At 37.0% G+C, this 26541-nt stretch overlaps 2 protein-coding genes across 6 annotated transcripts in view; one reads left to right on the forward strand and one right to left on the reverse strand.

Annotated features, from left to right (window-relative positions):
• LOC142358644 (equilibrative nucleoside transporter 3-like) overlaps positions 1-26541 on the reverse strand; it is a 502369-nt gene that overhangs the window by 462464 nt on the left and 13364 nt on the right. The gene's annotated exons all lie outside the window — the stretch shown is intronic.
• Positions 1-26541, forward strand: part of LOC142358637 (uncharacterized) — a 66545-nt gene that overhangs the window by 36532 nt on the left and 3472 nt on the right. For all 5 annotated transcript variants that reach the window (XM_075410097.1, XM_075410095.1, XM_075410099.1 and 2 more), the window contains exons 2-10: positions 6920-9292; positions 9745-9981; positions 10242-10752; positions 11187-11521; positions 11826-12701; positions 18945-19234; positions 20192-20349; positions 23716-23992; positions 25815-25995. In XM_075410097.1, coding sequence (XP_075266212.1) covers positions 7226-9292; positions 9745-9981; positions 10242-10752; positions 11187-11521; positions 11826-12701; positions 18945-19234; positions 20192-20349; positions 23716-23992; positions 25815-25995 — 4932 coding nt within the window. In that variant the 5' untranslated portion in view covers positions 6920-7225. The remainder of the gene's footprint in view (positions 1-6919; positions 9293-9744; positions 9982-10241; positions 10753-11186; positions 11522-11825; positions 12702-18944; positions 19235-20191; positions 20350-23715; positions 23993-25814; positions 25996-26541) is intronic.

A 26541-nucleotide genomic window follows, 5' to 3' on the forward strand; every position in this document is an offset into this window, starting at 1 on the left:
AAGTCAGAAATCAGCATAATTTTAGCATTTTAAAAATTGCATTGCATTTATGGTGCTTTAATAGAAAATCACACAAAAAAACTAAGACAGCAAAAATTGAAAACAAAAAATGGCTCTGAATACCAAAAACTTTGGATCCAAATCCAAATCTGTTTCGTTCAAAAAACCAATTTGAGGAAAAACAGACAGCTCAATATCGCTTCATGGTTATTAAGCGCCGTAAATTTGAAATGATAAAAGTAATTGGGCAAAAATTAACAAAAAATGCCAGAAAAAGATCAAAGATGAAACAAAATCAGTGAAGAGTGAAATCTTCACAAAAATTTGAGAACTCGATAAATCCTTGAAAAAAACCGATAGAGCACTTTATTCTTGACGGGCGTTCTACCACTCACAATTTTTTACAATGAATATGTCGATCGGTAAAAATTGACTGAACAAACAAAACCCAGTTGAGCTTGAGTACAGATTCGGAGCAAAAAAGTTATGTTTACCCCATTCATCCCCATTTTTGTCTCATGCCCAAGCGCAGACGCATACACACCACCATCACCATAAACAACTCCACCCTCGAAAACAAACTTTTTAATTATTCGTTTTTCGTTTCCATTCACAGTTCTCCATTGTCATCTATGTCTAATTGGGTTATCAGGTTTAAAAAAGAGAATGCGCATTTTTCAGATATGCGTCTTGATAACCTTAACACAAACTGTTGTAAAGTTTGCATAGTTTTTCACGTACTCCCAATTTTTCATTGTTTTGTGGTAATTTATGAGTCTAAAAGGCCAATTGAACAACTTAAGATTTTACGGATGAGAGAGAAATATTTTGGCAGCACAATAGATATCCGTAAGCTCTTTGCAAATGTCAAGTCACTGCGATTTTTTGAAGATTTTTGTTAGTTTTTGTCCTTATTGCTTCCGGCTGTGTCTTACTTGTCATCCTTAGCTTTGTTGGCCTATAAATTAGTTATTTCTTAGCGTTTGAGAGTTTTGTGAAAACAATTGTTGAAAAAATTCGAACCAAACTTAAATTAAATTTGACCACTTTTTCCTCTCCGTATTTCGACTTGAATAGCTCAGGAACGATAGCCTAAAATATCATTCCTTTTGTCTTCTGGTAGAAAAAAATGTCGGTTCTTCAATAGCCACATGTCAAGAATTGCAGTAATTTTGTTGTTAACGTTGCAATTTTTGTCTAAAATTTTGTAAAAAAGAATATTAAGTTTCTCCAACCCTATTTTGCTCCAAATTGACAATAAGTGGTTTTGAGAAACACAGTTACATTGTTTAGAGTGATTGGAGTCTTGTAGATTGTCAGTTTGCCGAGGATATTGAATGGTCAAAATATTGTTGTTTTCGCTTGATATTTTGCTTTCAAAAATTTTATTTCTGATAAATTTTATCTCTATAATAAATTTAGCAGCTTTTGATATCTATGCCTCAATAGTGCTCTTTAGAATCCTATGAACGCTGAATTTTGCCTTTGCCCTTTCCTTTTATTTTTCAATATTTAATCTTTGTCTAGAAGATCGACTTTTAGTTCGAAACTGATCGCACCCACGAGGTTTCTGAATGCCATTTACTTGTTTTCAGTGCTCAGTGTATTAAAATTTCTAGAAAAGCTTGAACCTAATGTAAAAATGTCAGCTTGAAATACTTTTATGCCCAATTTTTGTATGTTATATAATGCTTTAATGCCTCACATAACTGTGTGAAAGGCTTCCAAACTGAAGAACTAAGCAAAGTAACTCCAAATAAACCACCTTGAGGAAATGGATACGAGTAAAATAGATTAAGTCAAATGCTTTTAACCTACTTTTATTTGACGAGTTCTCGAATTTATTATCAACCTAGTTGTTTGCTTGGATAATGGTGCAGAAGAGAACAAATGAACGTTTTCCATCGTAATTTTTGTTACTAAGTTAATTTAGCATGCATCAAGAGATGGTTTCTACGTTCTCATAAATATTTTGTTTCTTTTACGGCGGTATGTCGTCATCTCCTTCCATTCGAATGTCACCATCCAAAAAATGCCACAAGCTATTCAGTTTTCTCCCTGTAACTTTCCGAAAATCACCCTATCTTCCTCTAACTATACCACGAGGAGCTTGCAGACTGGCTAGCTATATATAGTATGAGGGGTTAAAACAAAGGATGCGCATTTTCATTGGAAGGTTTCTTGTAGAGTGACAAGCGCAAGATTAATGAAAAGCAGCTGGAGAATTCGACATAGGTTTTATCTAGAGACGCTGCCTTGATAATAACTACGCGGCCTAAATCTTGCCTCTCTGGATTCCCTCTCTCTTAGCATCTCTTATAATTTTGTTTGTTTTGGGCTGGTTGAAAGTATAATGTTTGTGGTGCCGGGGGCGTTTCAAATAGACGACACCGAAATTTAGCATCAAATAGACGACAAAAAAATTAATACATGCAAAATCTCATTATGCGCTGATAATTTAGTCCTAGTTGACGGGCCAGTAGTGATAAATTGGGGCGCGCTAACACGTTCGTTTTATGATAATTCATATCAAGTTTTACGGGCCACTGAGTTATGGCCAAGGCCCACGAGCCATGGCCAGATGCTGTAAAATACATAATTTTTCCTTCCTTCTTTCTCGTTTAAATTTGTCATTATGGACGCTTGTGACTAAAAGTTGTCAAAATTTTAATGTTTAGCGAGGATTAACATTGAGAATGCATAAATTTGTTGTCCAGTTGAAACAAAAATCAGTGTCGTCTAGCATCCACAATGACAAGTTTAAACGAGAAAGGAAGGAAAATTTATGTATTTTAGAGCATCTGGCCATGCTTCGTGCGCCATGGCCATACCTCAGTGGCCCGTAAAACTTGATATGAATTATCAAAAAACGAACTTGTGAGCGCGTCCCAATCTATCACAACTGGCTCGTCAATAAGGATTAACTTATCAGCGCATATTGCAATTTTTCATGTATTAATTATTTTTGTCGTCCATTTGATACAAAATTTCGGTGTCGCCCATTTGAAATGTCCTCCATTTGAAACGCCCCTCCCCCTCATTGCACATAAGGGGCAAACCTAGATGCTGACATTAATTTTTATTATAGGAGATAGTCGTTTTAGGCTAGTTCCTACAGTAGTATTGGTAATGATGAGGCTACCACCCTCCATTTTTGTTCTCGTCAAATTTTGAATCATTAGCCAATTAACTACAAGAGAGCTATATTTGAATTTCAGAAGTTAAAAAAGGTTGGATCATCCAGGTGGAGAAAAGTTTGAAAATTGTTAGATGGAGTAAAACCCGTTTGAGATTAAACAAATTCGCCGTATAGCGGATGTTTGAGAAAAGGAAGGACGAAAGAAAATATTGGACTTTCCAGAGGAAGAAATACTTCAGTGATCCTTCATTACGATTGAATTGTTAATTTTAACAGAAGCGTGTGGCTATTATGATGCCAACATAAATCAGATAAGTCAAAAAATTTAGGGGTCAAAAATTTTTCGGTTCCGATTTTGCTTCATCCGGTCTGTTTAAGGATTCTAGCACTTTATTGATTTCTTTTCTATGTTAGACTGACCCCAGTTCCAAGTTAATTGTACTTCATACTAAGCGCTATTCACAGGACATTCATTGCGGTCAAATCTTTATTGCGGAAATTCGAGGTTTGCTTAATTACTACAAAACAGATGTAATCTGTTTTTAATTGTGCTCAGACGATTCATTTAAAAACTATAAATAGAGACAGAACTTTAAAAAATTGTCTTTAACAACGCAAATGACGCCCAGGTTAAAGAAGTAAAAGAAATTGTTATACTCTCACTGACTGATTCGCACAATTGTAACAATTATTTTTTTTGTTTTATCTGATGCTTTAAACACAATAAAATTATATTGTTAAATACTTTTCAATAGCCTTCATGAACAAATTAGACAGTGAAAAGTTAATCAGTGAGAACAGTATCGAAAAACCACATGAAGAACAATTTTTGCAAAAATTTGTTTTCTCTCACGCTTCCTTGTAGTGTTTTACGTCCAAAACTGTTTTGGATAAATGTACTACTTTAGCGTGAACCATATTATGTTCGAAAAAGACTGCGAAAAGATTTCTATTTATGCAAAATCTCTGAGCAGATCTTTAAAAAAAGTGCCGCTGAAATAAGATCTAACTTTTATGAATTATGAGCTTAGTGTTATCTAACATAGTAGATATTGCAGCTTGCAACTTTTTGTACTGCTTTTTTTTCACTGGTGCATTATGAAACAAACTTCAACAGAAAACAAGCTCAATCTAGCAGAATTTACGATCAAACAAAAACTCGTAAAATTTATCTGGATTTTTTTAATCTCGAGGTTGCAATAAACACTACCTAAGGTACAACCAATTTATGGCCGATGCTCAGTCAATTTTGCTTCTGAGCCAAGCTTTGCCATACTTTTTTTGTAATTTTTTAGTCGATATGTGTTATTGTTCTTGATACTACTAAAATTTCCTGAACGATTAATCAATTCAGAAAGATCTCGAATGTTGTCGTCATTTTTTCAAAATCTTAATATTTTTTTACAATTTGGATAGTTTTTTACATTGTAGCAAGTTTTTTACAAAACTTGCTACAATGGGCAAAAAAGTGGGCGCAAAATTTATCTCAATTTTTTTAAACACCTCAAACATGTTTTTCATTTCTTGATAGTAACAATGCTTGAAAGATAACATTGCTGTTCTTCTGACTCTTTTAGCCAAACTTGGTAAAAATTTACTCTAAATTGGCTAAATGCTGCTAACATTTTCTTTTTTGTAATTTCTAATTTAGGAAGGTATTTTATGTAAAACTTTGCCGAAATTCAAACAAAATAGACATGAATTGCTTTCATTTTTTTTTCAAAAAAAAACTGTTTGCAAAAAAATCTTAAATTACTCTCCGTAGTGAAATTTTAGACGCAGAGAGCTTTTATTTGATAGCACGAATGTTAGTCTGCGATGCTCTAAAAAGATCAAAAAGTTTACGAACAAAAAAATGGGCCTAGCATAAAGTTCTCCCATTTTTCAAGAATATGGGAACACTTAGCATCCTTCAATTTGCAATTGGAGGTTCCTTTCCTTGACTCACGGCACCGTCTCTAATATAGTAGTGACAAAAGCTAGCGAGGCTCAATGCGGGAATTGATCGCAAAAACTAACCACCGAATATTTTGTTGATAAAACAAATGTACTGCAGTTTTGCTTCATAACATGAAATCAAAAATTACTTTTTATGATAAAAGTTAAATGTTTTTAATATTTTCATCTGTTTAGTTGAGGGTTTTTGTTTTAGTTTCATTTGTGTGTCTGTACTTGAAAAATTGATCAATATATGTCTGATGACTACTTATATACCCGCACTTATTGGCGGATACTTAATTATGCTGCTAAGTACTTAGCACTTAGTAGCAAGCAGTGTTTCCTATAAACTTTTGGGGTCCTTCGCATTATACCCCCTCCCCTTTTAGTGATCATGGCCATATAACGGTATAGCCCGCAATTATGAAAAAAAACATACCATAGGAGAGGGCTATAATTTTGTGGGCAGCTATAATGGGAAAGATCTTTCGTAGCTTAGATCAATTGGATAGCACTGAGCTCTGTGATGACATATTTAGTTCAGATAGGCGAAAGAAGAAGGCTTTTGTCGTTTAACACATGGAAACATCATTATTGACATGTTTGTGGCTATATGTTCTGTTTTCCTAAAAATTGAGTATAACAATTGCCAGCTCTTGAGCTCTTGAGAATCTGTTCTATAATTTAATTGTTTCCGCAAAAAAACAGGCTCAATTTTGTTGCTGAATTCGGTAAGCAAGCAGTGGTTTTTTTTTTGGGGGGGGGGGGGGGGTGGAAGGTTCACGTGCGGAAAAAATGCTATTTCTCCGTTGTTCAACTATAATATCAAAAGTCTTGTACCTGCACGTTTTGGTTATCATTTACTTATTTGAAGAGTGGGCGAACAGATATGTTTCGTCGAAAACAGTGCCGTTAACGACCACCCAGTTACTATCTCTTTGATGAAGAAATTGTGCATGAACTTGAAGGGTGTAAAATTTTTCCGCCAACTAAGCTCTGGGGAGAAAGAGAAGGGGGGGGGGAATAGATCAATTTTTGCTTTCCCATTTTCGCATAACTTTCGCGCCCTCGGGTGCCCGAATTTTTATTTTGGGTCTTTCCCATCATAGCCCTCATTTCAGAAAGATGTTTTCCGTTTGTGACCCTCCCCCCAGCTTAATGGGTGCATATTATTTGCACCCCCCCCCCCCCCCCGACTCACGTGCCATATTTTTACATTATGATTTACTTTGTAATGACACGTGCGCTGTAACTGGGGGTTGCATGACACGTGCGCTGAGAGGGGGTACAAACGTAAAAGATCCCATAATTTGCAGCTCTTTCCCATTATAGCCAGAGCCCCCCCCCCCCCATCTTAGTGGTCATAAAAGTATTTACCCCAATCATTGTACGGGGGCATAATCAGAAAGACCCTAATTGGCAACCTCAAATTCATAAAAACATGGGAGCAGAATAGATCCAAACAGTATAATGTAACAGTCTAATTCAAATTAGTCATGTTTGTTTTGTACCTCTGACCTTTGTATTTTGAAGTTGATGACCTTGAATAAAGAATTGACTTTGACCCATTCTTTTTCAATTTAAATGGACACATGCAAAATTCTTCGTTGCAGCTAGCGCCAAAAAACTTAAAAACTTAGCTTTTATAATTACATGCGAAGGTCATCTAAAAACTCGCGAGACTGGAACAGTCTGTCCAAGGACGATCGATGTTTCAAACAGGCCCGTGGTTCTGAATACGCAAAAGTTAGATCCACCTCTTCGCCATATTTTTAACATTTTAATATTGAGCCTCTTTTTGACCTTCCGAGAATTGATCACCATCTTTATTATTTTTTTTAGCACAACGACCTGATACAACCTGTCACAAGATTATGGCCTTATTGGGAATTTGACCGAGAATTTTGCCCATTATTTATCAGCCAACTCTCCGATCCCAAACCTTGAAAAGGGTTTTTAATTTGTTTCAAGGTCATCTCAGGTGACCTTTTTTATTTGACGTATCATTGGGACAAAGACTTACAGCATCGTGAACATTTTCCTGCGGGAATCTTGAAAAGGAAAAATCTACGATTTATTCACACAACAAAGAAAGCGAATATAAATTAGACTATTCGATTAAAATTTGAAGCCGCATCACTTCAATCGATGGAGGAGCAAATCCGACAATCTAACAGGGAGCTAATTGCTTTGAGTAGATTACCCGCGGCTCTACCTGGGAACGAAATTCCAAATGTTCAAAACCCATTCGACCCTGGACATGTGAATAAAGAAACACAAGAACTACTGAAACGCTTGGCAGCAACTCAAGAACGTCAGAACGCACTGGCGTTATCATTTGGAGGGACCAGTTCAAGTCATCATGGGTCGCCAGGTGCAAATATTGGACCTCTATCCAGTCCCGTAATGCGAACCCATTATTCGCCGCATCCAAGAACAAGTAACACAGCTGAAATAGAACACAGCAGGTTGGTTGATAACGGTCGGGCACTTGAATCTCAGCCGGACAACTTACTAACTGCGGTTAACACAAGGAGGAACCTTCAAATGATCTCACCAACTGAACTGGGGCAAAGATCGCCAAATTTTGGGGGATTTGGAACACTAAACACTTCGGGGAGGACTCCCGCTGGACTTTTGACGTCACAGCAACAAGTTGCTCAGTTGTCGCAAGATATATCACTGAGGAACTCTTTGCTTCGTGTCTCCGAATTGTCAAACGTTGGCTTGAACAACGCCGCACTTACATCGGCTCTGCAGGAGACATTTCTACGATCTCTCAACGGTGCTCACAATCCGATTGAAAACTCTAGAATGGCACATGCCAACGGAATAGATCCTAATCAAGCTTTGACGACAAGTGTTCAGACCTCGTATCTGAACCAGCTGTTAATACCCCACATCCTGGCCGCACAAGCTCAAGCTCTTGCAGTGAACTCAAGACCTCACGTTTCTTCCAACCACAGCATACCCCCAATGCCAGCTTTGTTGTCATCTACAAATATTGCAGCCCAGAGCAGCAGCATTAGTCCAGCTATAGGTGCGTCAAACGGTCCACCCAATAACCTTATTAACTTAGCGAGTTCAAAGCCCCCAAATGGCGTGTCTCTTATTGCGCAACAGAACCCTTTACTCATGCAGAGTTTGACAACCCGCTCACAACCCATAATTGTTAGCAACAACTGCTCTACATCCAGAAGAATTACAAATATATCCCCAGTGTCGGAGCCAGAAAACGAATCGAACTTGATAGACCTGTCAGATAAAGATCCCATTGCAGTATCAAGTATGCATGTTATCAGTGCAGGCCAAAAGAGCGCAGAGCCATCTATAGGAGGACCAGTAGAAGAGAAATATGATGTGCCACTGATCGTGGGTGAAATGCGACGACCCTCCGACCCAGTTGTAAACGGACTTGAAACTTCAGGCAACTCCAAAAAGATTACCGATTTCAACTCAAACCCTCAAGGACTGCTTGTTCCTGCCCCTGTGAATACGGACCTTCTGAGCACAGTGTCAAAAAAGCAGAATGAATGTGAACAAGAATCTTCAAAACCTGAAAAAGACACCCTTGTTGCCATTATCCAAAAGAATATAATGGGGCAGCTTCATAGCAACAGGCGAAATTCTATTATTGAAAGCAACCGAAGTATGAGCAATTTGCTGACAAATGAGACCTCAAAATTGCCAACACAGAAACCATCGACGGATACAAGATTGCAAAGCTCTGATGTCGTTGAAACCTCAAGTTCAAACAATTCGGACAGTGGATCCAATCCACTCGACACCTTGTTCAAAGGCTCTCCTGGTTTTGTCAATGTTAAGGGTGCGAGAAAACGAAAGCATAGACCACGTGAAACAGTTAGTGCCGCCGATATTTTTAACGATGACTCGTCCAGAAGCGGAAACAGCACACCACAAGTACAACATGGTCTTCAGACATCATCGCCGGCACCGAATCGTGATGAGAACACCTTGATATCGGCTTTGGCCGCTGACAATGGTTACAGAGTATCGGCTATCTTGGGGTCCTCTTCCACTGCATCTGAGGGTTCAACAACCTCTTCTTCTAACTGTCCCTCTGTTGTCGATAGTGGTAACAAACAACAGCTGCATGTCAATTTGAAGAAGAATTGGGCTGTTCAGTACCAAAAGCAAGAGACGATGCCAGATGTTGAGGCTTCCCAAGGACAAGATAACAATGAGAACTCACAGGTAGCAAGAGGCAAAAGATTGGTGCCTGTTTCCTCTCTCCACTCCCGTGACCTAATTCTTCGCTTTCACAAGCATGTGAATAGGCTTTTACCGATCTTAAAAATAAAAGGTAGAACTGGTTATTCCAACACATGTAGGGTAAAAGTGCCACCATACCCAATGCCACATGCCAAAACACCCTATTCCAAAATAACCAATGTGTCAAAATCATCCGGTATACAATTGTCATATAGCCGTCAATTATTTTGAGTTGGGGTGGAAATGGTTGATTGCATTTTTTTATTTCCAATATTTTGGAACTTAGCGGTTTTTAAACTCGACAAATGTAATAAAAAGTGATGACTTCGTAGGTAAAAAGGAGAAGGGGGCAAAACTGCAAGCAAGTAGCTTTTTGTAGCCACTTTTCAGATGTAAACGGATCGACTCTTGTCAAAGTGTAAAAATTTTTACAGAGTGGCTGCAAGAAACTCAAAATGAGTGGTGGAACAGCACTTACTCAGCAGCAGACTGGGGTAATGATTGTTTCCCAATCAGGTGGGGCAGGCAAAAGTGGAAGTCGCAGGTCCAGCAGGGAGACTATCCCCGTCAGTGACATTTTCATCAAAGACAAGGACAAGACAGAAACAGTTAACTCTGGTTTTCCCCACTACCAACAGAGTCACAGTAGACTCCCACTTCAAAGTGGATCTGTAAGTTGAATTTAAGCAGTTGACCCAATGGAACTTAACTCGCCCGCTTCGAAACAAGCTTTTGTTTTCACGAATATTTTTGCTCAACCCTCCTAACATAGTAATAGACATCAGAAACGGGATAAACTGGTAAAACCAAGGGCAACAGCTCTCTTAGAAGCATAGAAGCAACAGCTCGAAGAAGCGTAAATTTATGGTGTGAATGGCAGTTTCGGATTTGACAGGTTTTGTACAACTTAAACTCTTTGATGTTGATCTAGCCTGACTCCTCAAGTGGGTGTGTGAAGTCGGCTGATGTCATCGGTGCTTACCTCCAGTCCGATACCTGTTGCGTCATCACTCCCAAACCGAACTTAATGTGTCGAGACTGCCGGGCACGAGGCACAAACACAGGCGGATCAAATACCCAGGCATCATCGTCCACTGGGAAGAACAGCTCGCGATGTAACAGCACAGGCAAAACTGCGTGTCGTTTCTCGTGTTTCCGGAAGCTAAAGAACTCTAAAAATAAATATCCATCAGTCGTAGGGTTCTTGCAAGCCGATCTGGATTCTACTGAAGAGGATTTGGTCATGTGGAAAGTATTGGAGACAAATTTTGAGACGTTGAGTTTAGCAGCTCAGGGTGTGACGCAGTATTCCGAGTTCAAAGAGTACCGCAAGGTGGCCTCTAGGCCTGACAAAGCCATCTTCAGAATTGAGCAGATTGCCAACTTTCTTTGTTCTATCATCCACCGAGAGCAGTTGGTGTACAATGCATATCGGGAGCCAGGTATTCAAAATCAAGTTTGATTTAAATATTTGATTGCTTGAATTGTGACCACTTACTTTGACTTAATTCGTGACGTTCATCGTACATGAAATAAGTTGTTTAGAGAACAACTGCCCAAAAAGTGCGCCTAATTTGTGTGCGTCATTCTACGCATAAGTTTATGAAATTTAGAGAACGTTGTCATGTTTTCAGAACTTTTAAACAGTGAATGTCAGTCACTCTGTACGCTATCTGACTGTTTCATTTCTTATTGCAAAGTTTTTACGTTAACAGCCGGAAAAAGTATAATTTTTGTGTTAATATACAACACTTTACCAGGAATGTTAAGCATTCAAAGCATCGTTGTCGCGTGGTTTTCAAAAAAAATGTCTAACCAGAAATTGTCACTATTTAAACTGTGACTATGCGCGTTTGTAACTGGGAAGTGATTTCAGTGCACTGGAAGCGATTTGTGGGAGGGTGTAGGGAGATGTGCGATATCTGTTCCACCTCCGTGTTCAATTTGCACTGGATGTGTCCCAAGTGTGGACTTGCAGTGTGCCTGGACTGCTATGACTGTTATGCAGAATCTAAACTGGACCAGGGAATCCTGGGAACTGCAGAGACACAGCAAGATAGGCAGGGCAGGGTCTGGCTAAAGTGCACTAAAGTGCCACACGTCAGGGAGTGTCTCAAACTGGTACACTTCATCCCCGTCACGTGTTTGGATAATCTGCTTAAGGATTTGCATCTGGAATGCAAGAGATGGGGCATTTACCACCAGTGTCAGGTATGAAGAATCTTTTTTGAATGCCTCCTTGTAAGACAGTCTAAACGGAAGCACACGAATAAGACAACTGTCTTCACACTCGCTGTTATTGTCTTATTGACACAATGCTGAAGCCAGTGGACCACGCCATCTTAGTTCTTCTAATAGCCTAAAAGTGACAGCTGTTTAAAAGTATCCATTTTTTGAAACTTTTTTTTACCTTTACTAAATTGCATCTTTTAAGTTACTGAACAACTGTTTGATTGGCGGAAGAGATAAACCTTGCGCATCTAATTAACTTGGGTTAAAATGAGATCTTTTTTAGTTGTTGCAAAACGTGGACAATGACAAGTTCCCGACATTGAACTGTCTGATGGACCAACATAACGGAGAACAGTTGGTATTCCAGTCTGCAACGCGGCCCGCGAAATCCTTCTCTCCAATGTGTGCAGTGACCTCAACGTCCTCGCCTTCCCCACCGGCCAATCCCATGGATGTGATGGAACTTGGGATTGCAGACGCACTCCCTGATGTCTCTATGGGCTCAGCTGAGGACCACACGGGAGAAGCATCACGTGATCAATCGGATACCCCAAAACCAGCTAAAATAGCTCAGTCCAGTGCAGTCGCAGAAATTAACTGCACATCAGCTGATCAACTTACTCCTAATCATTCACCTGAGATCAAAGTTGAAGACAACTCAATAGCTTTGAAAGATGAACCACTAGACGCCAAGGACCCAGAGACTAAATTTTTGGGTGGTTCTCAAGTTCCACAGCACGTGCCAACGAAATCGTTCGTTGGTGGCACTAAAGGCAGCTCTGAGTTTGACATTGATGCTAATTTCAAACGTCGCAGGTCGCTTAACAGCTTCATTGACAAACTGGTAGAATCAAGTCTAAACAACCCGATTGTTGACGCAAAAATATCGAGAGAAGAGTACCTACGACTGCTTAAACTGTCAACAATCATGGAAACAAAATTCCCGAGAAACTGGGAACTGGGACTCAAAGAACCAGAGAGCGCACATGGAAGAGTCCAGGAGCAGCCATCGACTACAGAGAAAGTGCACTCGGACTACGTCATTGCACTGCGGGAGAAAGCTAAGAACATATCACGAGGAAAAGTGATGCAATTTGAATGCAGTCAAATTTCCCACGTGGAGCAGGCACAATTTTCCGTTGAATGGCGCATGAACAGGGTTTGTATTGGAGCTGGCTTTTAATGAATTGGAGTTCTTTGAATTGTACGTCAGGACTTGTCCTGCTATGTTTTTTTATTTCGTTTTTATTTTTTTATTTAACTTTAAAACCAGGAGGCTCCTTATTGTGCGTTTGCAAATGAATTGGTTTCTGAAGATATTTAAAACTATAAGAGTCCTCTGGAAAAAGAAATAGTAACGATGTAATGACAAGCAGGATTCTTAGTTTTACTCAGGCTTAAAAACTAACGAAAGACACAGGTCTGAAAAAATCATTTCGACAAAGAAACTCAATACAATGAATAATGGTAGAAAATAGAATTCGATGTGAAAAAAATAATTGCATAAAAGTTTTGCTTCTTTGGATAACAGAGCCAGAAATTGTAAGACTCGCTATGATTTCAGTACATTATTATGACGTACAAAAATCACACTTTCTCCAGAATTCAAGAATTTTAACGGATTGCTTATAAGTTTGCTCAGAATTCTATCCATTAGGTAGCGATTGAACACATAAAATAAGAGCAGTCAAATGAAAGGCATATTTTCTATTCCCTTAACATCAAATTTTAAAGTTTAATATAAAAAATTTTTAAATTTTTTTTTTTTTGAAATTTTGGAGTCTTATCACTTTGTGTCAATAATGACAGGTTCAATTTACGTACCAAGGTGTTACAATTTAATATATCCGATTTTTTTCTGTGAAAATCACAGTTGATGCGACCTAAAATATTTTTTTTCAAAAACAAAAAGTGTTTTCTGTCAACTTGTGTTTTCTGTTCTGGATTTTCTGTCAAATTGTTGCTTAGTCTCAGCATACTCGCATCTTTTTTAGTGAAATACAACTTAGTGTTCAGTGCGTTTTATGTTGTGGGCGCGTTTTGGGCTTTGATTTTAGCAAACTACAATAATGGCGTTGAAAGAAGGCGAAATTGAACGTATTTAATGTTTTTGGTGAAAATATTATGGTTAGAACGACTTCGACACCGTTCTCTAGCAAAATTTAATTGATCTTTTTGATGATTGTATAATATATGGCCTATATTATATTCGTATCTTTTCATTTGTTGTATAACATGTTCTTGATGATGACAGGTCTTGAGTGGTTTTGTATGGAAGTATAAATGAACCTCTTTGATTATTTCTTGACTGTCAATATAAAGGTTTCATAAAAATCATTTAGAAATTTGCCACCTTTAATCTTATTTCTGTCATGTAGCTGCGTCAAATTCATGACAGACCGGGTCCTTTTTCTGTTGAGCATTTGCCGTATTTGAGTATGTGTGTCTTGTCCAATTAACACACTAAAGACAGGTTCCCTTGGCATTAGCACGTTTTAATTGAATTTTATCGTTAACGTTGTTCATTGTCTCAATTGTAAGACATTCTGACGTTCTGGATGATGGCAGATCTCAATGGCTTCCAAGGAGGCATAAGTGAGCATTTTGAAAGAATTCAATTGACAGCTGATGTTTTTCATGACTTCAAAATTAATTCTTTTCATAAAATATAAAAGGTATTTTTTAACTTTGCCCCTTTCTTTATTGTCTACTTGCTGTTTGTTGTTATTTGATTTCATTGCTTTTGTCTCGAAGTCTCATTAATGGGGAAAAATCATCCGGCCTCTAATGTGGCATCATTTAATTGTTTTGATGGTTTGAATTTAGAGCTAATTTTTTTTAATAGCCGCACAGCGATAGCTGGGGCTATTATTGGCCTTCTCTTGTTTTTTACAATTCAAAGAATTTGAATTGTATTGGGGCGCTGTCTTTTAAGATCTGTTCACACATTTTCATGATTTTTGAAGTCAAATTGGAGTAGTGATTTTGGTCACGCCGAAACAGGAAATGGAGCGAAAAAGCGAGTGGTTTTGCGGCGTGAAATTTTTTCGCTCTAATTTTAAAGTAGAGTGAGAATACGGTGTTTGAACAAAAATTCGCTTTATCGGTAGTGGTTTTTTGTTCACATGCGGCAATTTCACTTTGATATTTGCTGTTTTTTCGATTTTTTGGATCGGATTTTTTTCTAAATGGTTTTTCCAATCCATTCATAGTCCGTTCTAGGTCTAGTTTTCTGCTTAGTCAATGAAAATTCTTTGAATTGTACGTCAGGACTTGTCCTGCTATGTTTTTTTATTTCGTTTTTATTTTTTTATTTAACTTTAAAACCAGGAGGCTCCTTATTGTGCGTTTGCAAATGAATTGGTTTCTGAAGATATTTAAAACTATAAGAGTCCTCTGGAAAAAGAAATAGTAACGATGTAATGACAAGCAGGATTCTTAGTTTTACTCAGGCTTAAAAACTAACGAAAGACACAGGTCTGAAAAAATCATTTCGACAAAGAAACTCAATACAATGAATAATGGTAGAAAATAGAATTCGATGTGAAAAAAATAATTGCATAAAAGTTTTGCTTCTTTGGATAACAGAGCCAGAAATTGTAAGACTCGCTATGATTTCAGTACATTATTATGACGTACAAAAATCACACTTTCTCCAGAATTCAAGAATTTTAACGGATTGCTTATAAGTTTGCTCAGAATTCTATCCATTAGGTAGCGATTGAACACATAAAATAAGAGCAGTCAAATGAAAGGCATATTTTCTATTCCCTTAACATCAAATTTTAAAGTTTAATATAAAAGCACCCTCCCAAAAATCTTCAAAATTTATTATTGTCACCTGATTGTTAACGAAAGCACAAGTAAAAATACGCAATATTTGGAAAGTAGATATTAGTGGACTAAGTGAGAAATTTTTGAAAACGGATCTGATTTTTGCCATGTCAAAATTAAAGCAGTAAGCATGTCAGTAAGCAATGTCAAATTAAAGTTTTTTAAGTCAAATTGGAAAGGTGATTTTGGTCATCCCGAAACAGGAAATAGAGCGAAAAAATTAATTTTGCTGCGTGAAAACAGTGAAAAATTCACTTTCTCAAAAGTTTTTTGTGTTAGAGTGCTGAATTTCTACTTCTATTTTGGCTTTTTCAAGTTTTAACAGTTCATTTCAGAGTGATTCTCCAAATCAATTATTATCAACACTCTGCCTAATTTTTTTATTTAATTGATGACAATTGAATGAATTGTAATTGAAATTGAGTAAAATTATACCAACTAAATTAGTATAAAGCTCTATTGCTCGGAAGAAATTGGTGATTGAAATTCCATTTGGAAAAAAAGAATTTGAAATCAATCTTTTTGATTACTGGTCTCACCATGCGTCTATTTCGTGGCTGTTTTTATAATCTACAATCTTTTAGAGGTTTGGTGGTTAAAGAAATCCCAGACAGGAAAGGTTTGAACAAGTAAAACTCATTGAAATGACCTTTTGTAAAAGGGAGCTTTATATTTCTTTAAGCGAAAAAGAAATACTTTTTTGAATTGGCACAAAATATGCTGTTTGATCTCACTTTTTTGAATTTGCCAAACGGATCGTCTCAAACTCCAAAGGGGGATATAATTCTTCTTCCTATGAGAGTGTTCTGGAGTCAATTTTTCAAGATTATTATTAAAATCCCATTAACCGATTTTTGTCAAAGTATCTATTTCGCCAAAATTTGGAGCAATGACCTTTTTTGATGAACAGCCGGAATACCAAGGGTAGTATCATTACAACCGTGGATTTTTGCCATTGAAAAAAATATTCGGATTTTATTGCGGTGCTGCGCTGTCCTAGAATGTTATTGTTTCTTTTATGCTAGTTACAGACCATAATGATTTTAAATCAAAACTCAATTATTCAAAGATCCAATGCACGTGAGAATGATGTGTCAATTCACGTGAAAGTGCAACAAACAATAATTTCTGTTAAAAAGCGTAATTTTAAGGTTTCGTGCTTTCGTAAAATTGTTTTGAAATTTTTAAATTTTTTTTTTTGAAATTTTGGAGTCTTATCACTTTGTGTCAATAATGACAGGTTCAATTTACGTACCAAGGTGTTACAATTTAATATATCCGATTTTTTTCTGTGAAAATCACAGTTGATGTGACCTAAAATATTTTTTTTCAAAAACAAAAAGTGTTTTCTGTCAACTTGTGTTTTCTGTTCTGGATTTTCTGTCAAATTGTTGCTTAGTCTCAGCATACTCGCATCTTTTTTAGTGAAATACAACTTAGTGTTCAGTGCGTTTTATGTTGTGGGCGCGTTTTGGGCTTTGATTTTAGCAAACTACAATAATGGCGTTGAAAGAAGGCGAAATTGAACGTATTTAATGTTTTTGGTGAAAATATTATGGTTAGAACGACTTCGACACCGTTCTCTAGCAAAATTTAATTGATCTTTTTGATGATTGTATAATATATGGCCTATATTATATTCGTATCTTTTCATTTGTTGTATAACATGTTCTTGATGATGACAGGTCTTGAGTGGTTTTGTATGGAAGTATAAATGAACCTCTTTGATTATTTCTTGACTGTCAATATAAAGGTTTCATAAAAATCATTTAGAAATTTGCCACCTTTAATCTTATTTCTGTCATGTAGCTGCGTCAAATTCATGACAGACCGGGTCCTTTTTCTGTTGAGCATTTGCCGTATTTGAGTATGTGTGTCTTGTCCAATTAACACACTAAAGACAGGTTCCCTTGGCATTAGCACGTTTTAATTGAATTTTATCGTTAACGTTGTTCATTGTCTCAATTGTAAGACATTCTGACGTTCTGGATGATGGCAGATCTCAATGGCTTCCAAGGAGGCATAAGTGAGCATTTTGAAAGAATTCAATTGACAGCTGATGTTTTTCATGACTTCAAAATTAATTCTTTTCATAAAATATAAAAGGTATTTTTTAACTTTGCCCCTTTCTTTATTGTCTACTTGCTGTTTGTTGTTATTTGATTTCATTGCTTTTGTCTCGAAGTCTCATTAATGGGGAAAAATCATCCGGCCTCTAATGTGGCATCATTTAATTGTTTTGATGGTTTGAATTTAGAGCTAATTTTTTTAATAGCCGCACAGCGATAGCTGGGGCTATTATTGGCCTTCTCTTGTTTTTTACAATTCAAAGAATTTGAATTGTATTGGGGCGCTGTCTTTTTTTTTTTTTAAGATCTGTTCACACATTTTCATGATTTTTGAAGTCAAATTGGAGTAGTGATTTTGGTCACGCCGAAACAGGAAATGGAGCGAAAAAGCGAGTGGTTTTGCGGCGTGAAATTTTTTCGCTCTAATTTTAAAGTAGAGTGAGAATACGGTGTTTGAACAAAAATTCGCTTTATCGGTAGTGGTTTTTTGTTCACATGCGGCAATTTCACTTTGATTTTTGCTGTTTTTTCGATTTTTTGGATCGGATTTTTTTCTAAATGGTTTTTCCAATCCATTCATAGTCCGTTCTAGGTCTAGTTTTCTGCTTAGTCAATGAAAATTCTTTGAATTGTACGTCAGGACTTGTCCTGCTATGTTTTTTTATTTCGTCATCGCGATTTTTGTTACGACCATATGACGTCAATCATTTCAAATCTGCTTTTTGTTCATTCGTTCATTCAATTTCAACTGAATTTTGTGCATGACGTCATTTTTCACTCTTAAGTGGAGCGAGATTTTTGTTCATTCGCGTGATTAAAGTTTTGGTCACATTTGACTTACCTCACTCTCAAAAATGACTTCCTCACTTTGAAATTGACTTATTTACTTAATTCAAAGAGATAAGATCAAATGGGTGTGTGTCACTCTAAATGAAGGTTATTTGAGAGCAGCTAATAGAGGCAGCAAAAACTTGTACAGATTTTAAATCAAAATATAACATCAGCCTTCAATGAAAAGACGATTTTTTTGGTCTGTCTTTTTTTTATTGTTTTTTGAGACTGCAGATCTACAAAGCTATTGCGGCTATTTTCTGGCAATCTGCCAGTTATGTTTCATATACAATTATTTTTATAAAATTAGAATTTTGGACTTTTTTAATCTCTTTAGAAAGACAATTAAGTAGACAAATGGGTGAGTGGGATTGGAGTATTGTGTGCTAACGCACATTAACGAGCCTCCTCTTTTATTCAGTTTTAAAATATATATGACTAGGCTGGAATTTGAAGTTCCGAGAAAACTTAAAATTTTAAAAGTGTCAAAAACTGGCTTAAGATTAGGCAAAAAGTTAATTATAAAAATATTCGTAAAAAAATTTCAGATTTTATCAAGGCGCTCAAATAGAAGAACTGATTGTGCATTTTCTTGAAGCGAAGGCAAGAGTGGAGAATAGGGAAGACTGTTATTTGTGCCAGTTCTTTAATGTTATTTGTCTGTTTAGCCCATCATTGTACGAGGTTGTGGCGCGAAGAGTCCAGCACTCCGAAACTACTTTACTCCCGAATATCTCTCCAAATCCTTCGGAAGCTGGAAAGTGGATCTGGTGGACTGTCGAACTGGCAGAGTCCATCCCATGATGTCGATGGAAAAATTCCTACAGGGGTTTGTGGACTACTCTGCGAGGAAGCAACACTTCGGACAGCTATCTAATGGCTGCGACCTCAAAACGGTGCTAAAGCTGAAAGACTGGCCACCTGGCAATGACTTTACAGACATCATGCCTAAAGAGAGGTGAGGTATTAAAAAAATGAGATGGGACAATTTGTAAGACCTGTCACGCTTCCAGCGTTTGATTGGTTGATATCGAAAAGGAAAAATCTTGCAACAATTGTCATAATTTCAACTGTTACAACCAGCGCTCTGCTATTGAGTTAACGCTACAGAGCACTGCAAAATAACTAAACAGTGACGAGAATATTTTGCCTCGGACCACACTCTCGGAAAAACATGACCAACAAATTTAAATAAACTCGCAATAAATAATGCGTTCGGTAGCTCATAGTAACCTAACAAACGCTAGAAGCAGCCCATTAGCACTATATGCCCCAAAGATCTTTCGTATTGATTCATTCACTCAAAGAACGGGTAGATCAAAATAATGAAAACGTCAATATCACGAAAGTAACATTAATTGTTCAAAGTTTGAAAAGTAACAATAGAAAATAGAACAAGAGGAGATGGTCCAAGAAATGGAATATGCGAAACGGTGGCAACCTAGACACTGGATGTTATTAAGTTAGTGTGTTAGAAAGACAATTGAGTAGCAATGATGAGTTGTTTCTAATGATGCGCAAGCGAAGTTTTCAAACACCGAGTTTTCGAATAATTTGAAGAGGGCAATAATTGAAATCACAACAGTTGCATAACCTACGTCATTGTAGTTGGTTGAACTGCTTTTTGATTAACCTTAAGTTCAATTCCTATTTTTTAAATCAATGAAAGAATAATGTCTCGATATCTTCCTGGTTCAATCGGACTTTCAAAAGCTGCTTTTACTATCTTTCTTCAGATATTCTTTTAATCTTTCTATGAGTTATAGAGTAACAAGAAATATTACAGAGATAACAGATATTACTGAGATAACAGAGACGGGAAAAAAACCATGACAACTTAAGTAGTCTAAGTTGATGAATATGACCCACTTTATCTCATTTTATCGCTAAGCACGATGAATTTTGTGTTTTTCAGCCATCATCTACTGATGGAGAGCATTCCACTGGGTGACTATACTTCCAGAGGAGGAACCGGAGGGACTGGGGGAGCGGGAGGCCCATTCAACCTGGCTACCAGTCTCCCCGCGCTGTGTTGCGCCCCAGACATGGGCCCAAAAATGTTCATCGCATACGGTAGGCTGTGTTTCTTTTCACCTTCACGCACTAGAATTTGATGAAAAACAAAAATGGCACTGAAATTCGATTTTTTTTAATTCAGTCAACGACCAAGGTTTTTATACATGATTTGTGCGTCTTGAACATTTTTTCGCCCGCTTCATTGAAGTGACTTATCGGGTGTCTTTTCCCGCTTCAATTAATTGCTTAATCAAAAATTGCTTTCATTCAGAATGCAGGCCGCTACCGTAATTCCTGGGAGTCAAATAAAAATTACGCCAAAAATGTGTTCACTCTACACCCTAAAGTTGGTCTAAAACACCCGAATAGCATCACTTGAAAACCGATAGTGAATTTATCCAGGGTACGTACTCCTCCAGCTGAAATGAACTTTGTCACCGACGTTCAATGTCGTCTCAATCAAAATAGAAACGCCTATCAAGTCAGCTACTGCTCTACCAAATAATCTTTGCAATGTTTCGCCAATGCTGATTGGCTGTTTGTCCAATGGAATAAGTCAGACAAGAGAAAAAGGCTTTGATTTTACGTCACGGTATGATTTCGTTTGCTACTAAATTACCAAGCTGAGCAACTCAGTCTCCCACTCTGCAGCTTTCAATCTAAACACAATTAACGCATCAAATCGGCGGTTGGCATCTGATCCAGAGGGCCCTCAACTACCAACATGTTTCTTGTGCTTGTTTTACAACTGTTCTACTTGTAAAACACCTAGTTTTTCTAGAGGTGGAAAATCTGAGTTTCCAGGCATAGTTGAAGCTTTTCTTGCAGGGTTTCGGCTACCGTTCTTGTATCAATTCAAGAACCTATCAAAGCGAATCTATCAAGAAAAAATCTATAAATCGTGTTTTTAGCAGCAACGAATCTCGTTGCGCTTTAAAGAATTCCTTCTTTTTCAAATCGTTTTAGCAAACGTTGACTTTGTCCTCCGATATTTTGAGTTTAAATAGCGTTTCCAGAGAAGTGATTTCATCGCTTATAAGATTAAACAAGCGACTGAAAGTTTTCCACCGATCACTCCTCCATCGATCTGTTTTCAATCTTTTCTTTCAACTCTTTGTTGTCAGACTTTGCTGTTTCTGTGGAATTTTGGGGCCAAAAAACACTCGCTCCGATGGATTATTTGACTTAATATTTAGTTTAAGGAACAGCTGAGGTTCCGGATTTAGCAGCTCGACATACTCTTGACCAACTTTTCCTGCCGGCACTGCAATCTGTATAATTTGTATACCCGTGTGAAAATAGTATCCCCGCGTTTTTTCTCTAAGCATTTCGTTCTCATATGGCACTCTGCAAGTTTGGTTTTTAAGTGGAAATTTTATCAATTATTTTTTTCTCCGATTCTCAAAGATTCGTGAATTGTTGCAAAAAGTTTGTGCCACTTAGATTAATCCTCGCTAAATCCGGTCTTAAACCACTAGCAGAAGACTTGGGTCCCTTAAAGTGTGAGATATTTTGGAAGGTGTTGCGGCTCAACCATCGCTTATTAGATAGAGTATACGGCAAGTTTTTCTACCAATGAACTTGGATCTTGACTGAATAAGTCAAATGTGGTATCATGTTCTCTATGCCCTTTCACTTAAACTCTTCGGCTGTTATTTTCATGTCAAATTACTTTTGCTCTGCACAATTTATTATCGCGACCAAGAATTCATTATTCATTGTTTTCTATCACTAAACTCGAACGGATTCAAAACCTGTCTGGATCAGACTTTTATCTAATTGAGCTTTGATAGTTTTCTTTTGTCATCTTGTGGCTTAAGGTCAGCAAAGACATGTTGCATCATCTTTCTAAGGTAATAAATTGAAATAGTTAAGCGCGGTTTCTTAAGTAATTTTTCGGCTTTGATACGAATTTCACTGAAAATGTTTTCAATTTTGGACATTTCTCCATCTTTCAGGTTTTTTTCGTGTCTTGTCATGCCATTCACATTTCAAATATCACATTATTGAAAATAAAAGGAAGAGACATGAAGTCATAAATTTTTTAATTGAATAGATTTTGGTTTCAACGGCTTCGACACACCGTCTTCTAGCTGAATTTTATTGAGTTTTTTTTTATTTGTTTGAAAAATTCTGGATAATTGCGGGTGTTAGCGGCGTCTTATGGATAAACAAATGAAAGCATTTAGTGGTTTTTGTTCTTAAATAAATTTTCCCATGACTTTCAAGTCTAGTGTTTAGAAAAAACGACGTTTTTTTAACTGTGCACTTTCTTTTGTTTACTTCTTACCTAGTCTCGTTAGTTACTGATAATTACAGGTCGCATGTCACAATACTGTTGTTTGTTGAAGAAAGGTAAATTTGAACCTATCTAATTACTTTAGTAGTGCGTTTTTTTGAAGGCCTCGACATCACACATTTAAATTGTTGGTATTCAAAGAGAAGGCACAATTGATTTTTACGGACTAGATTAAATTTTGTTCTTTATTTGTGGTTTGTTTTTGTAGACGTACGACATATCCTGAATTATGACAGGTCTCTGTGTCTTCATATTGAGGTGTGAATGAACTCGATCTCTTCCCATTTGGTTGACGATTAAGCCAAAAATGTGGATGAATGGGGTCAGAACAGTTTGTGCAAACGCACGAGCTTCCTTGCTAGTTTTATTCAAATAGAAAAATTAAATGCTAATAATCACTGAGGTTTTCATTTCTTCGCATAAAAATTTTGCAAATTATTTTCAAAAAACATGGAAGTTAATTTTAACAATATCGGCTCAACGGTCTATTCTCGAATCAATCATCAGTGACAAATTGATTGAATGGCCTTGATTGACCCGTCCCATAAGCGATACGCAGCTTGGTAAAATTGATAAATTTTTTTTGAGAATCTTCGCAATTTTTGACTGGGGCTTTGTACCAAAATTTTAACAGAGCAGAATTTTGCTAATTATTTAAAAGCTAATTAATTTTTCAATTTTAGCAGGCTTGCCATCGGTATAGATGCTAATGTTTAAAGAAAAAAATGTCATGTTCCAGGAATTTCTAATGCGCATGCGTAACTCTGACTAAAACGGTTTTTTTACTGCAACCCGTTCATCATTGTATAATTAAAGTGAATAATTGAAAGTTCACAAAAAAGAGTTTTTCCGATTGAAAATGTGGTCAAAATGAATTTGTACAAAAAAGTCAAAATAATCTGTTTGGTTTCAAATTTGCTTTTTATGCTCTGCTGTCTAGAGAAATGGGCAATTTTGCAGATGAGAGGGGTTGGAACATTTGTTCAAATGCATATAACCGAAGGACATCATTGTTTGTTATATTTTTACGTTAAAAATCTAAATTTTCCATATTGCCTATATAATGGTTCTGCTGATTTAGTGTTTTACGGTTATTATTGTAATCAAATAGAAGGCATGTTTAGGTAGCCCAAATGAACCCTCAGTAGGGTCTACCAACTTGCACACAGACATGTCGGACGCAGTGAACATTCTGCTGTTTGCAACTTGTGCTGAGCCAGGTGTTGCTGATGGTAGCGGATCTAATAGGATGGAGTCCTTAGAGCAATCTCTGTTGCTGCAGGAGCTGAACAGATTTGGGGGAGAGGAGGCAACTCAGAGAATGCGCAATGGTGAAAGACCTGGTGCTGTGTGGAACATATTCAACACTGACGATAATGACAAACTGCGCAAGTTTTTGAGGTAAATAAATTTTATTATTGCAGTCACTCGCTTGGCAGTCGATGGCAATTTCATAAACTAAAGGCACAGCAGTGATGTAAATGGCAAGAGACAGTAGCGTGAACAGGGGTTTCAACATCCATCATGGAGACTGAGCGGTGAACTCCACACCGCCATTACATGAACTTAACTGAAACATAGCTGATACAAACTCGATTGCACTCAAGACGTATGTTGATATATGATTCAAAATGAGGTCTTTCAAACCGGGGGGGGGGGGGGCTATAATGGGAAAGACCCCAAAAATGTTTTACATTATGTTCTTTTTAACCGAGAAACCTATTTCACACACTTCATTAGGGGATTAGAATTGTTTTATTATAGCTGCGAAGCTGTAAGCTGAGCGTAGCTATATTGCGGTGCTCTTGGTTTTTTAGAATTCAAAGAATTTGAATTGTATTGGGGCGCTGTCGTTTTTTTAAGATCTGTTAACACATTTTCATGATTTTTGAAGTCAAATTGGAGTAGTGATTTTGGTCACGCCGAAACAGGAAATGGAGCGAAAAAGCGATGCGTTTTGCGGCGTGAATTTTTTTGCTCTATTTTTAAAGTAGAGTGAGAAAACGGTGTTTGAACAAAAAATCTGTTTCTCGGTAGTGGTTTTTGTTCACATGCGGCAATTTCACTCTGATTTTTACTGTTTTTTCGATTTTTTGGATCGGATTTTTTAAATGGTTTTCCCAATCCATTTTAAGCTCATTCTAGGCCTAGGTTTTTGTTTGAATTAAATTTTCATTTTTCGCTAGTGGTTTTTCGCTAGTGGCATTTTGACATTGATTTTCTGTTTTTTTTTCTTATTTTTTCATCTGATTTTTTTTTAAAATGGTTTTCTCAATTCACTCATAGTCCATTCTAGGTCTAGTTTTTCTGTTTAGTCAATGAAAATTCTTTGAATTGTACGTCAGGACTTGTCCTGCTATGTTTTTTTGTTTCGTGGTCTGACGCTCTTTTTTCGTTTTACATTTGTTCACACAGCAAAGCTGAGAAAATTTCTGAATGACTTCGTCCTCTCACTAGCGGCATTTGCGCGCGTGACGTCATTTCTCACTCGCTTTAGCGAAAGTTTTTAGGTTATTTGCGTGATTAGATTTTGATCATACGTGACTTACCTCACTCAATAAAATGACTTTTGCTCTTTAAAACATTAAAGTTTAATTTCAATTAGTTTAAGGTCAAAGGAACTCATATGTGCAGTAAAGGTCCCTAATAAGGGGCTTCTGTGGAATGAATTTTAACAAGCTTTTTTATCGCTGAATGTTTTTTAGCCTAGTTTTTTGAGCGGCGTCGATTTTTTCAATTTAGATCTGTATCTGTTTCATCTCTATTATATGGCACGCAGGTCTATTCTTTCGCAGCTATTCCGGCAATCTGCCGGCTATGTTTGTTCATTATTTTGTTCCCATAATTACCTTCAGCAACAACCGACAAAGATGACTACAGCAAACCACGTGCTTGAAAACGAACTTCATAATTTGAAACGATATAATCAAGTTCACTTGGTCTTTGCGAGGTGAAATTTTTTTGAGCATAGAACTATGAAGCAAGTGATTAAATTAATGTTGCACCGCAACGGCATTGTTGCATTAAGATACAAAATACACAATCAGTTCGACATTTTATCAGTAAATCTTTTTTCCTCATCCGCAGATGTTTGCGAGAAACTTTTTGGGCTATGTCGATATAATTAAATTATGACCCAGATAATCTGGTCAAATCCACCTAAAACAAATCTACCCTGCTGTACAATTCGAGGTTATAAGAGTGGCCGAACTTTCTTTATTAGGAATGAAGCGGAGATAATCCACAAAGCGTATAGGCTGGACGATGACCCAATCCACGATCAGGATGTGTACCTCAGTCCAGAGAAGCTGGCCAAGCTGAAGAGAGAGGAGGGGGTGGAGCCTTTCACATTTGTACAATTCGAACATGACTCTGTATTCATACCAGCAGGAGCAGCCCACCAAGTTAGTACATTTCAATGTGATTATATGTCATTGTCTTTCAATAGTAGCCCACAATTTGCCTCAATTAGCCAAAAACTTAATTTCGGGCACATTTTCTCAGCCGGGTTAGCATGTCAGTTGGCTTACTGTGCTCCGAATTTTGTACTGGGTCAAACAAAAGTTTGTTATGATTCACCTAGGTCTGGCGCTTTCAGAAAATTTTTGAGAATATAGATTTAGTGCTCTAGACTAGGTTCATTCTTTGCTCATTTTGTATTTCAAACAGAAGTTGCTCAGCAATGCAATCTAAATTGAACGAAGTCAATTAAAAAAAAACAAAAATTCAAACGAGATTAAGCCATAGAGCCCCGTGTTCAAATGCGCGTTACATAGACTCTACCTTATTAGTCTAAGTAACCAAGTCTAGTGCTTATCGGCATTGATACTAATCCGTCTATTCTCTCATCAATCCAGGAAAAAAAGAACTTGATATTTTTTGCAAGAAACAGTTTCCTGTTTTCTTTTGATTGTTTCAATGCCAATCATGGTCTTCACTCATTTATGTCT

The sequence above is a fragment of the Convolutriloba macropyga genome, chromosome 2 (genome assembly GCF_964194025.1).
Source record: "Convolutriloba macropyga chromosome 2, txConMacr16.3, whole genome shotgun sequence".
Lineage (NCBI taxonomy): Eukaryota > Metazoa > Xenacoelomorpha > Acoela > Convolutidae > Convolutriloba > Convolutriloba macropyga.